The sequence below is a fragment of the Thermobia domestica genome, chromosome 3, assembly GCF_964235325.1.
Source record: "Thermobia domestica chromosome 3, izTheDome1.hap1.1, whole genome shotgun sequence".
NCBI classification, from domain to species: Eukaryota; Metazoa; Arthropoda; class Insecta; order Zygentoma; family Lepismatidae; genus Thermobia; species Thermobia domestica.
This window is the reverse complement of record NC_137456.1, coordinates 106,839,300-106,854,187: the sequence shown is the minus strand read 5'-3', so window position 1 is coordinate 106,854,187 and position 14,888 is coordinate 106,839,300. Positions and strand designations below refer to the sequence as shown.

The 14,888-nt window shown below is 34.8% G+C and overlaps 1 protein-coding gene across 4 annotated transcripts in view; it reads right to left on the bottom strand.

Moving 5' to 3' along the window:
- eIF2Bepsilon (eukaryotic translation initiation factor 2B subunit epsilon) overlaps nt 1-14,888 on the bottom strand; it is a 57,954-nt gene that overhangs the window by 26,480 nt on the left and 16,586 nt on the right. For all 4 annotated transcript variants that reach the window (XM_081751353.1, XM_081751352.1, XM_081751355.1 and 1 more), the window contains one exon: nt 3,460-3,634. In XM_081751353.1, coding sequence (XP_081607479.1) covers nt 3,460-3,634 — 175 coding nt within the window. The remainder of the gene's footprint in view (nt 1-3,459; nt 3,635-14,888) is intronic.

Sequence of the window (14,888 nt, the reverse complement as noted above, 5' to 3'; positions counted from 1 at the left end):
ATAAATTATCATGATGCAGGAATGAGTCATAAGTCTTGCAATATCGTTAGCATTTTATCTGCGTTGGGGTTGGTGAGTGTGATTTCTCACAGCACGAGCTTGGACAGCCTCACTTCACTTTTTTATTTCTCATTTTTAATTGCCAGTTTGCTTTCTTATAAAAGATTTTACGACTAAAGGGCCTTTGTTACACATGATAATTGTACTGTATGTCATATACTCCACCAGATATGCAAGAACAATCCGAGAATTTCACGATCTGATTACCGTTAGTGTTAAAGTTAAGAGTTATATTTTTAGTAAATTCTTTTTCTAAGTAAAAGGCTTTCGATTTGTATTTAAATAACGTATGGAGAAAGACATTATATTATTTGTTTATACTAATACGCCAGTATGTACTACAAAAAACATCGAAATACCCGTTCTTTGCACGGGAAGAATTACGTTCATGGAAAATATTTGAGCCTCCTCTCCCTCTTAGGATATGCATATCAATGAAAGTGTAATAATAAAAACTTCATAAGATATTCTATTTTTTGGCATAAATTTTGAACCCTTCTTCCTTAGGATACGTTCTTTAAGCAAAGTTACATGATAAAATCCGATTATTCTCAAAAACTAATTTCAAACTATTCAACCGCTTCCCCGTGAGGCAATCAAAAACAACCGGTAACATCGATTTAAATGTGAAGAAAGAAATTATAGAAAAATGCCCATCCTTCTCTCCTTAAAACGGAAATTCTCGAAAACGGAAGAGACGTATCCCCTTAACTTAACGAGAGGTTCATACCTAGTTCGATCTTCTTAAGTTTATGGGCTCATAACATACTGTATTTTTGGCTGAAATTTTGAAATCTACTTCCATTAGAATGTACTTTTTAATCAAAGTAACACAATAAAAAAAACCAGCTTGAGATACGTACTAGCTACGTTCCAAAATACATTTCAAAATGTTCAACCGTTTCCCCGTGGTGTGATCACAAACAACAGGAAACGCTGCTTTCAATGTGAAGAAATGCATTGTAGAAAATGTCCTTCTCCGCTTGAAACAAAAATTTCAAAAACGCTGGAACACATGTCCACTTATTTTTTATGAGGAGTTTATATACCGTGTTTCATTTTCCTAACCTGGTAGGCTCGCGACATACTTTTTTTTTTTTTTTTTTTTTTATACATACATACATTTTGAACCACTTCTACTCCCTCTCTCTCCTAAGATGAGCCATTGAATCAAAGTAAGCTGATGATAACCCAGCTCAAGGTACGTACTAGCTACGTTCTAAAATTTATTTCAAACTATTCAACTGTTTCCCCGTGATACGATCAGAAACAGTACGTACTGGCACTTTCAATGTGAGGAAAGAAATTATAGAAAATGCCTCTCTTACAACGGAAATTCATACAAACGCTGGGACACAGGTCTACTTATTTTTAAATGAGGAGTTTATATACCAAGTTTCTTCTTCCTAGTTTGACAGGATCTCGAGATACTCAATTTTCCCATACATTTTGCCCCTTTACCCCTCTCTTCCCTCCTTAGAATACGCACTTTAATCAGAGTAACATGATAAAAAGCCAGTTCGATATCCGTTACAACTACATCCAAGATTAATTTCAAATGGTTTTATCCGTTTTCCCATGATGCAATCACAAACAACATTCTTTTCATTTTTATATAATAGATCACAGCTGAACTATGTTTACAAGGTATTTGATCGGGTGCGAACAAAACTCATTAAGTTATGCATGAGTCTCAAACATTTTTTTCTTTTCTGTTCTGGTGTCGATATCCTGGTAAATACATATTTTAAGCCAAGCCTGAAACTCGGCGACCACGACTGAAGAAAGTATTTATAATCACTTTTAGCTTATTCTTTCAATTCAAGTTTTGAAGTATATTTTTGTTTTTTGTTTTTTAAATCGTAGGCTTTTTAATGTGGGTTTTACCCTCTTAAAAATATGGAGATTTTTGGCTGCTACGGAACTTAACAACTCTGATAGTTACGCAAAGTAACAGAATTAGTTTCTTTTCATATTAAATAGTGGAGTCCTTAATATTCCAAGAATGTAATTGTGATTATGATATTTAAAGTTACTGTAATTAACATTCTGTAACAAGACTATAGCAAGATTCCTGTTGTAAAGTTATTTTTTTTAACTCTAAATTTGTTCTTATTTGAGTTTGGTTCTTGTTGACAATCCACATTATTGTTTCGTTAATTAAGCTATTCATATTCATTAAAAAAAAAAAGTTTATTACTGTTATCAAATTCCTATATGACTGTTGTCTTTTAGGGAAAGTAGCTTTACACCTTTGCAAAATTAGTCAATCATTTTGTTTCTTTCTCGACATTATCAGTATTTTTGGAGCTGTCCATTACTAGTCATTTATCAAAGTCATTCATTTATTTTATTTATTTGTCATTTTTCAAACTCATTTCTTTTTACTAAAGCCAATTGAGTCACTCAGCAACTGAATTTTTATATGTACATCCACGTAGTTCTTAAAGAAGGTCAGCCAGATCGTCTCAGCAGAACTGCATTAGTGCGAAATTTTTCTTACAGCACTGCAGCTTTTGTTTTTTATTTATTTTTTAAGAAGAATGCTACTTACATACGCACCTACTTTTTCTACTCTTCTGGTTAGAAAGAGTAGGATACATATATACTTTTTAAATACATTCAATTTTGATGTTTTTTCGATCTTGGATTTTCATGAAGGAATTATTTTAACTATAAGTAGCCTACATCCTCCATTTCTGGCTAACATTGTTCCGAACTATCACAAGAAATGCACCTTTAAAGAGCTTAACACCAGCAAGTAGTATGTCCACTACGTGGATAGCAGATTATTCCTTTACTAAGACGACTTCCCTTATCCTACATACTGACTTTTCTCACTGAAAACGATGACCAAAACAAACAAACTAAAATCTTAGTATCTACAGGGACACTACGAAGACTAATGAACGAACGAACAAAAGAAATAATAATAATAATAATAATAATAATAATAATAATAATAATAATAATAATAATAATAATAATAATAATAATAATAATAATAATTTTAAAAACCTACAGTATGAGTACTGGGAAGTAGCTGTATAAAAGTTTTACATTTGGTCCTATTTCAGCATGAACAGATGAAATTACATTACAAGATTACGGAATACATGAAAACTGGAACGATATTTTTTCTTCAGTCTCCCTCTTATATATAGATATGGCAGTATGTACACTTTTTTCCAGGTTATGATAAAGAAAAAAATACTTTTAGATATTTAAAAATCTGGAGTAAAGCTTCTCAAAATCTTTGGATTAGGAATACATCAATTATCTTCAGTCATTTACACAAGTAAAAGAAATCTTCAATCACTATATTGTTATACTCAGCATTTCAACATATTCGTAACATTTATAAGAAAAAACGAAGCCAAATTTTGAAATAGTACTTACCAGAGGAAAAGATATTTTCTTGATATCAGTGACCTTTTGATGTGTAAGTACCCTGTTAGTGGCTGAATCTATGCTTACTACAATATCACTCTCTTGCGACAAAGATTTATGCGCCGGAGCCATTCTCTTGAAAATCATAGTCATCGCTGCACCTCGGTCAGTCTTCTGCCTCTTTCTGGAATAAGAATTCCTACATTAAATGACACGAACATTTAAATCAAATACAAGGTTTTATAAACTGTTCCATTATTTTACGTAAGATTGCATGGGAAGGATTACAAAAGTAAAAAAAAAAAAAAAAAAATGAAATCTTTGAGTTTTACGTCCCACGATTATGCCGGTTAGGCTAGAGACAGTGATGATGAGAAATGAATGAAATGGTGGAATGAAGAAAGTGGGAGGAAGCGAGAGAGCCCCGAGAAAACCCACGAGCACGGTGTTTGTCCACCACAAAGTCCACACGGTGCAAGCTGGAATCGAACCAGGGATCCCAAGCACCGGAGGTGAACGCTCTACCACTGAGCCACTGCGCCCCCTGGATTACAAAAAGTGTCTTGAAGTTTAAGGTGTAGTCTGTAGAACAGCAAGAAAAGAAATTCTTATTTACCAGTGTTTCATTTTACACTAATTCCCATTCTTTCTATTTTGTTTAAAATCTTTTCTTGCCTATGTCTTGACAACGTTGAAAGATATAAGCGAAAATTCTGTTTAACTTTTTTTTTTTTTTTTTTTTTTAAATATCTAAAACAGGATAGTGAAGAGCAAGGTGAATATCTTTTGAGATTATTTATAAGATTGCTCTTCACGCAACTTACGTTACAGTGGATGGATGCTATATTAATTTAACTGAGCAACTGACACATCATATTTAGCAATAAACTTCGGAAGGTAAGTATGTGTATTGTTACTGCATTTGTTTGCTTGTCTTTATGCTATGCTGTATATTATGGTAAATCCAAAATTATCAATTATTTTATTGTTATTTCTCTTAATATTTCAACTGTAAAATGGAGGGAAAAGCAACATTTCTCCTCATGTATACGAATTTAACCCAATATTTTGTATTATGTCATGTACGTAAATCCAAATGTGTATGATGATTTTGTATAACTGAATACACAATTATGTAACGGAAGTTATTTCCTTACGCAGTTGTACTGTGTAGACACATCCATGAACTAAATTCCATAACAATGAAACCTTTGGGCTCATCGTGATACGCGACGATTGTGCTAATTGAGTTGTAAAATCAAGCCAGACATCTCACAAGTAAACCTTACGTTTGGGTGAATCGAGTTGCTGACTGAGACACATATGAGAAAGTAGTACTAAATGTGGTCAGTATTTCAGTGAAGTTTTAGGTGCGAAGCTCCAGGGGTTTAGGAGATACAGCTACCAGAACATCACATGGAAGTACAGAATAGTCTTCATACAGTTGGAGGTAAAAACTCTGTAAGACCTCTTGTAACAACAAAAGATGAATAACAAATATATGGGTACATATTAGGACTAGGGGGAAGTCATATAGTAAGGGTATACCTGACGACGGCCATCTTGAAATCCGCCATTTTGAATTAAGGTTAAGTTTTTAAAATAGGAATAGGGTCATGTGATACATGATTTAAGGCGCCAATTTAATCAGAAGAACAATGGTGACGTTAATTTTCATTTACGCGCAATTGGTAAAAAGTTACAGGGAAATTAAATATTGTTGCAGCATATGTATTAGTCCTTTACCCCACCTTGTAAATTTTGTGTTAATGATAATAATTAAATAAAAAGCAGATGGATAAATATTAGGTCTATGGTAAGAATTGCCTTGATGGCGGCTATGTTCAAATCCGGCATTTTGAATCAGACAAAAGTTTTAAACAAAACGCATAACAGTGACACCTTATTAATAGCAAATTTTACCATAAATCCAACGGTATAACCATTTTTGCTTTATCATTAACCAGCACTTGTTATCGCATAAACAAGTTGCTAATTTAAGGAAAAATGACCAAAGTGGAATTGAGTCATAATTGAACTTGGGTCTTTTTTCCAGAAAAGTCCTCAATTAGTACAATCAATATGTAATTCAGAAAAGAGTGCATGACTTGCACAAATGCTCTGCTCACAGTGAGCACACCTGACAAAGGCAATCGAGTTACACTTGACACATTTGTCGTTAACAATTCCGTCAAAGCAGTAGTCGTAAGGAGCAATCCATTTAATTTTGTGCTGGTTAATGATAAAGCAAAAATGGTTATACCGTTGGAGTTATGGTAAAATTTGCTATTAATAAGGTCTCACTGTTATGCGTTTTATTTAAAACTTTTGTCTGATTCAAAATGGCGGATTTGAACATGGCCACCATCAAGGCAATTCTTACCATAGACCTAATATTTATCCATCTGCTTTTTATTTAATTATTATCATTAACACAAAATTTACAAGGTGGGGTAAATGACTAATATATATGCTGCAGTAAATGAAAATTAACGTCACCATTGTTCTTCTGATTAAATTGGCGCCTTAAATCATGTATCACATGACCCTATTCCTATTTTAAAAACTTAATCTTAATTCAAAATGGCGGATTTCAAGATGGCCGTCGTCAGGTATACCCTTACTATATGACTTCCCCCTAGTCCTAATATGTACCCATATATTTGTTATTCATCTTTTGTTGTTACAAGAGGTCTTACAGAGTTTTTACCTCCAACTGTATGAAGACTATTCTGTACTTCCATGTGATGTTCTGGTAGCTGTATCTCCTAAACCCCTGGAGCTTCGCACCTAAAACTTCACTGAAATACTGACCACATTTAGTACTACTTTCTCATATGTGTCTTAGTCAGCAACTCGATTCACCCAAACGTAAGGTTTACTTGTCAGTAATACTTCGAATATAAAACTCTATGTTAAATCACAAATGGCGCACAGAAGTAGACCATGATAGATGAAAGATGTCTGAAATCATCGAAACAAATGAAATGAAAATGGAAATCTTTCAGTTTAACGTCCCACGATATGCCCTTTAGGCTAAGGGAGGCGATGATTACGGTAAGTGAATAATGATGGAAGGACTGGTGGAATGAGGACGTGGGAGGAAACGAAGGTATCCCGAGAAAACCCACGGACACTATGTTGCTCACCACAAATTTACTCAGCCAGGAATCAAAATAGGGACCCCACACACTAGAGGTAAGCGCTCTACTACTGAGCCACCGTGCACCCCTTTCCAATGAGATCATCGAAGAATAACTCAATGGAGCAAGTAGTGCGTTCTAACTATCTATTATTCTTAAGAGGGAGAAGGAGTGCGCCACAGCGTCCGGAATATTGGTGTTCAATTTAACATGGGATCTCAACCATTTTTTAGGCAAATCATGGTTTCATTTCGTTCTTTCGCAAAAATGTCTCAGTAGCTCACTCAATATGATGCATCTCATTTTAAAGGTGCAATTTGAACGCTGTGCGTGATATTTTCTTCTTATAAATACAGATAATTATAATCCAAATTCCCATAAGAAAATGATCAAAATTAGAGGGAAAAGTCTTCTGTTTTTTTTTACAGTAAGGAAAAGAGCTAAAAACTTCGGACTTTTTTGAAAATGGAGTACTATCTTTGTACTTGTGCGCTACTGTACTATTTTTTCGCTGTTTCCAAAGACATTCATTACACAATCGATGAGAAATTATATCCTTCATTATTGAATCTACAAAAATCAGAAATCAGATTTTTTCGTGTTCACGTACTTGGCCGTCTAACTGCTAGATGGCACTATAGTCATTCCTCATCCCACTTTCCTTCTCAACGGGAGCCAGTCCTTTTGAAAACCTACTTTCAACTTCTTAACAGGGGCGGGAGGAAGGAAGTCCTTGTGAAGAACGGGAATTTCAAACACGAGGAATGGCAAAATTTATGACCTCTTTAGTTAATGGTTTCTGTTTCAGCAGTACAGTGTATTTGTAGATGGTTTCTATGAGAAGAAGTAATTTGTGTTTGTAGCGACAAAGTCAACCTTTCGACAGAGATTTGTGAAGGAGAAGCCGAACCAAAGTCTTCGTTTATCTATTCCAAGAAAGAAATGAAAACATCCTGCAGGACTGAGAATATACATACAAGAGAAAAGATAAAATACAATATTATAATCTTATTATAATAATCGAGTAGATTAATCCCCGAAATATTCTTTGTTTACCTGTCAAAAAATCAAGAATAATATAAAGCTCTTTCATCAGCTTCCATCGTACAACATACTAAACACAAACATTATATATATATATATATATATATATATATATATATATATATATATATATATATATATAGTGGCGGATCCAGGATATGATCAAGGGAGGAGCTAAACCATAGTTTGTCTCTTTATCCAGAGTAAACAGGATTGAAGCCCATTTTATCCAGTGTATACCTGAACGTCAAGGGGGGGGGGGCTATAGCCTCTATAGCCATCCTTGGATCCGCGCCTGTATGTGTATACTGTTTACAGTGCCGGATTCACGTATAAGCTAAACAAGCTATAGCTTAGGGCCCTGCTCTCTTGGGGCCCAAAAATCTAAAGAAAAACTGGATATACATTTCTAAAATATAAGAAAATTAATAAAATAAAATAAAATGTATATATACGTAGCAACAATGCTTCCTGCTGTGTAGCCTACGTTCATGTAATTAATGGGGCTCCTTCTGCTAGTCTGCTTCCTAAATTATCTCTAGTTTGTTCATTTCTGTATGTAGGGTGCCTATGTTCATCTGGACACATAAAGGACCCCATTACCTTAAACAGCTTGGGGCCCCACTAAACCTAAACCAGACTCTGACTATCTAGTTATGCATGTTTGCTCCCTCTCTTTTCGAAGCAGTGTTTCTTTGATATTGCTTCCAATTCCGGCAGGTTTTACCAAGGGGTTAAGAGTCCTTACTCATTCCAGACATTCAAACTAGGGACTGGACTACTTGCTTCCAACATTCTGTCCCCCATGTATCCCGGTCTGAATCAATTGCCTAAAGCCCATAAAACATTCAAATTCAAATGTAGATGTTGTTCATCAGTGTCGACACCGAAATATTTCTCAATCAACGGTAGGGGTGTTTGGTATCCTCAATCTGTGTCCCTCTTATTAGCGGAGAAATACTCTATATTCAGTAGTAATTTTTATTATTTTTTTTTAAAGTGCTGTTTAATGTATCGCATAGGAAACTAAATTTTTATATACCCTAGTAGTATAGAAACGCACCATACGGTACCTTACAAAATAAACATCCTATGCCAAGGATGCAAACATTAACAATAATAATAGAAAAACGTACTAATAAACATTTTAAAGACATTCTTTCATTAATCAAGTCGCACTTAAAAGTAAAAAAAAAAAACAATTTTGGTTATGCGTGACTTAAAAAAAAAAATGGGATGCGCTCTAATATAGGCTTACATACAGTTACTTTATAAATTCTTAAAATGACGCGCCCCATTCTTATTTAGGCTTGCATAAATAAAATTATTTTTAACTTTTTAGTGCGAATTGATTAACAAAAGAATGTCTTTAAAAGGTGTTTTATCATTTTTTTATTCGTTGGACATATTTTCCAAATTCTAAAGTGATATGCAACCAAGGAAATAAGGGCTGGTTAAAGGCTAGTATTTATTTTAGGATAAAATAGTTGAAAATAAAAACATATTAAAATTTGCTTTTAAAATAAATAGATATATTGCAAAGTATGAAAGTAAAAATGAAATATTGTATTGTCGCCGGACTTACGTCGCTCTGTGACAGTTCTTAGTTCTATGACGTCAGGAAATAAGTTCAATGTATACGAACACTTATTCAATGTTTGAAACAAACACCTGTTACGTCCTTGTACAGCGGGGGACACTTCTAAATGGTACAGCCATATGGAGATTTACGGCTAAGGTGTACCATTTAGAAGTGTCCCCCGCTGTACACTCATCTCCAAAATGATTGTCGCATATCTATAACTGTCTTCATGTAAGAATATAATGTAATACTGATTTTGCTGGGTACTTTTAATACTGATACTATGTGTATAATCGGGAAATGTATATATGGTAAATTTCATAGGAAAATATTTATAAATACGAAAATTAGAATGAGTAAATCATAATGTTGCTAAATTAATTCTATTGTTAATGAAGTGGTCTATTTCCCCAAATAAAAAACAATTCCAAGCAGGGCATATGCTCCCTCCTGTCCTTCTAAGCCGGTACCCAAGGCTAAATGTAACATTGCACTCCTTTCCTGTTGTAATAGGAAAAATTCAGGATGGTCAGCTACCGGTATCGATCCCAGGACCATTCGAATGTGAAGGAGAGACAGAGGGTAAATCTGGTGATCATATTTTGAAAAAAAAATAAAGAAATGGATTCCACTGAAAAAGAGTCACATTGCCAATACATTTCAGATCTTTGTCTGGGTTTTCTGCCTTTCAATTCCAAGTTTTTTTTTTTTTTAACCACGAAGGCCCAAAATAAATTAGAATATGGACTCTCCCGTTTATATATATATATATATATATATATATATATATATATATATATGCAAGGTTCATTTTATATCAGACTCTTCCTGCACTATTCCCGCGTTATTTACCATAGGTAGAATCCTTTGAGAAAGAGACAGGCGATAAGTGCTTTAGTTCTCTATGGTATGTTTGTGACCGTTGTAGATATTTGAGTGGCTGACGGCTGATATCATGTTGGTCCCTCTTAGAATATCTCTGTATTTATTTTTTCTTTAGTTCTGTTTCTCTTTTAGCCAAAAGAAAGGAATTTCACTCCTCTGTCCCATTTACATCCGTAACCATCCCCCTCCTGCGCTGTCCAACTTTGACCACATGCAGGGGAAAACGAAGGAAAAGGAGGGGTGCCATTTGCTTTGACGGCATTTCAGCAACAACCCCATCTGTTGCCAAAATAAGGAAACACTTTGCACTGCGATATCTTCGATTTGTCAAGGTCACTTGACTCCCGCCGGCTCTTAAATTAGAGAATATAATTATTATCCATGTATTTTTATCTAGGAATATTGAAACTGCGATGGAATACATGCATGATCTAATAATTACACACGTGATCTGATAATATACACGTGAGAGTATCAGTGTGACTTACGTGAAATTTGGTGGCTATTACACGAATGATTTGTATTTAGGAAAGATATTTAATCATCATACCAATTTAACTGAGATAATTGAATACAAATTAAATAAGTGCAGTAAGATTCAATAATAAAAGTGTTGAAGATATTTGTACATGTTCATGTATTCACGTGAAATGAGTTATTTGTCCTAAGTCAGTAAGTTGCAACTGAAATCTAATAATAAGTCCTGTATTGCATTTACTAAAACTTATGCAATTCATAAACGTTGTAATGTATCAATATAACATCAATTGCATTAAATACACGTTTTAATTGTAGCTACCACGTTTTTTCTTTAGCTTAAACTGAAGATGTAGAAAAAAGAAGAAATAAACGTAATTTTTAAAGTTACATTTTTTAACGCAATAGACACTAATACCTCCCCAATATACATAATATTTATGTATATCTATCTATCGATAGATATACATAAGTATTATGTATATTTGGGAGGTATTAGTGTCTATTGCGTTAAAAAATGTAGCTTTAAAAATTACTTATATATATATATATATATATATATATATATATATATATATATATATATATATATATATATATATATATATACAGACGTGTTCAAATTATTAGACTCAACATTCAGTTTCTGAATATTTTACTGTTCTTACAACATTACTTGAGAAAATACGTTCGAACTTAGTCCAAATTACTACTTCGTAACTCTGTCCTAATTTCTAGTGGGTGTGGCATATGCTTTTCAGTATCAATAAAACAAATGTGTACGTAACATTCAAATATAATTACTATAAAGTGTGTATATCCAAATTGGAAACAAAAAATGAAATGGAATACTTACTCTAAATTTTGTTTTCTTTCTTGACCGTGTGCTTATATTTCCTTGGCACAAAGAATCCTTCGAACACTTTCAGGCCAAATATCTGCGCCATACTCAGCCATTTTTATGCTTAAGTCTATTAGAAGTTGCACTTCTGTTTCCCAGAGCCAATCTTTTTAGTTTTCTGATACCTCTTAGCGATAGCTTTGGTTTTCGCCCACACTTCCCAACCCTATTTTGTCTCTTGTTCATTTCAACAGAGATTCTACTCACAGATTTTTGTTCTATCCCTACTCCACTAGCAATGTATTGCCGTGTATATCTTATTTCCAGCAGAAGTATTTTTGTTGATTTCCATTTTACACGGATAAAGATCTTTTGCTTTTCCCATTATGCTGCAATTACAGGACTACACAGAATAAAAGATTGATACACGAAACACGTCAGGATCATTTTAAACTGGCCCATTCGAACTGTTGAACGCTTTGAATGTCGTTTACGACAGCAACCACAATAGCTATCTACAACTGAAACACCACTTTCAGAGTCCCCCCCCCCCACTAATACCATCTGCTGTTCAACGGTGATATCACCAGTTCAACAGTACAGTAAACAAATGAAGAATCGTATATTGGTGATTTAACCATTAAATTAAATGTTATTATACTACGGTGCTATTCATCAGTTCTATTATTTGTATTTACATCTTCAGTCAGCAGCGAGGACAAGTTTAGGATAAGATCTAAACTTGAAAGTGGGATCTGAGCAACTGCAATATGTTTTGACTCCCACATTGGGAATCAACTCCGGACCTCAAGCATCAACGGCACAAGCGCTACCTCCTAGACTACCGGAAACGGAGAATCAGTTTTTCAGAACGCTAATCCAATTTAATAACCTTAACATCAGTTAAATAGGTATGAGTAAGTATCACTGATATCCGTATTTACTGTAGAGATGCACTAACTTTACATACACTACCGAATTTATCACATTCTGTAAGAAAATGTACGTAGTGATATATAAGTTATTAACTGACATATTAGATATCGTAAAATTTTTGGATGTGTTGCAATAAGAAATATTAAGAAATGATTGTGAGTAGATATTAAGATAAACAGACAATTAACTTAGATACGTTTTACAGTGTACATTATAATCGTGGATTTTAACACCGTGGAATTTTATTTCCAATAATAATCTATGTATGGCTCTATAATGCACTCTGCCTCGCTGCTGACATTCCCATTAAACCTTAATGAATCAATCAATCAATATGATGTACTCTACACTTTACTACAAATGTTAGAGTATTCATTACGACTTCTAATTTTCATGAATATCCACGATAATGAAATGCATCGGCATCTAGGAAGTCGGTCAACTAGTATTTATGAAATGCTATGAACTAGCCTAATGAATATCATCAAGGTTTGAAAAATCTACTCGCCACTGGCGAGTAAAAACCGCCATACAGCTGGACATATCCACAAGAAATTCAAGAATAAATAGCAAGTGTTACTCTTTTATTTTATTTGTAAGAGACATACCAATAAACAAAATTTAAAAAAATGTATTGATGTATTTACTGTGTCGCAAAGTGATTATTGTTTATTTGCATAAACACTGAGAATGCAAAATGGTGCGGCTAGTACTTGCAAGATTTTTCAAGGCCTGAATATCCTAGTTTTAAATCTTTTCTTACAGCCTAGAATATTCTCACTATAGCGACGAATACACTAAACCAGGGGTTTTCAAACTTCTTGCAGTTGAGGCTCCCCTCAACTGCCATAATCTGAACGCGCCTCCCCTATGAAAAATAAAATGTGTCAACAACATAAATACGTGTGCCCCTAAAAGTATCAAGTGCATTTTGCACCTCTACTAGGGATTTGAACTGACGTCCTCTAAGATGATTGTCCAAGGAATGAAACAGGCAGTGTCCAGGATGCAATAGTGTCTCCCATCCAAGGCGTAGAATAGTGTCCCGTGTCACCCTAGCCATGTGGGGCTTAGCGTTGTCCTGTAATAGGAGGACCACTTCGCGATTCAGAAGTGATGGCTCCAGAGTTTTGAGTTTTTCTTGAACATGGCTCAACTGCTGACAGGATACAGTTGCATTGGTGCTGCGACCAGCCGGTAGCAGTTCTCGATGTACGATACCGCCACCAGTCCACCAAACACACAGGAGAACCTTCTTCTGGTGCAGTGCTGGTTTTGGCTGTTTTGGAACCGGTTCATGGGATGCTAACGAATGATAACGGCGCCGTGGAGCTTCATAGAGGACCGAGACTCACTTATCATCACATGTCAACACCTTGTCTAGAAATGGCTCCTTCGTCAGACGTGACAGCAAAGAAACACAGGTGCCTGCTCGTGTTGCCTTCTGGCCCGGAGTCAAATCATGTGATGCCCATCGACCTAATTTGTAGCTTCCCAAGTTGATGGGGGCGCTGCCGAATGGTTTCTTCACTGACACTGAATTATAGTTCCAGTTCCTCACGTGTCTGGTCCTGTTCTCCTCAACTGCTGCCTCAAGATCTTCATTCTGAACATGTGTTGGTCTTCCAGCACGTGGTGCGGCTTCCGTGAATATTTCGTCACCGTCTTTAAACTTCTCAAACCACCATTGTACTGTCCGCGTAGTCACAACACCCTCACCAAAGGCCTGGCATATCTTCCGCCCCACTGCACCGGCGTTTGAACCCAGTTTGAATTCGTACAGCATACACGCCCTTATGACGATCTGTGGAGGTCCCATGTTCACTCTATCCTTACGCAAGTTCACGGTGTAACTGAACTGCCACAACCAAGTAGTATGTTGGATATACCCACACCAACAACTGACCTTCGCCTTACCTCTCCATTTGCATTCAACTCACGGCGTGAGGACCAATGGAACACAGACCTCCACAAAAAGCGATAGAACTTTCTTGTTTACCTTTATAATGTTTACCTTTATATTTTATGGTATCTAGTGTTTACAGGTCTTAGAGGAAACTGTACGTGAAAATAATTAATCAAACAGATTATCTTATATCATACACATTTTTCATTTATGTATTACAATTGGTTCTATAAAACTTGAAAACATCAAAACGGGATGCTGTATTATGCATTTATGTAACAAAGCAATGTATCTTGACATTATTAAATAAATTTAGAAAGTTATGCACAGGTGCCCACAACTGTAATCAAAAGTGCCCAACTTAGTCTCTGTAGGGTCCATCACTAGGTCATAGCACTTTCTTTTAAAAATATTACATGTATCCAGGGTGGATTGATTTAAATCAGTCTGATTTAAATCACGATTTAAATCAAGATTTAAATCACTTGATTTTTTTAATAAAAATCGTTGATTTAAATCGAATTCCGAAATAAATTAATTTAAAGTGAAAATAAGTAAAATCCCGTTTCTGTTCTGTTATTTCGATTATGGAAGTTAATAATCATAATACAATGAGACTCAGAT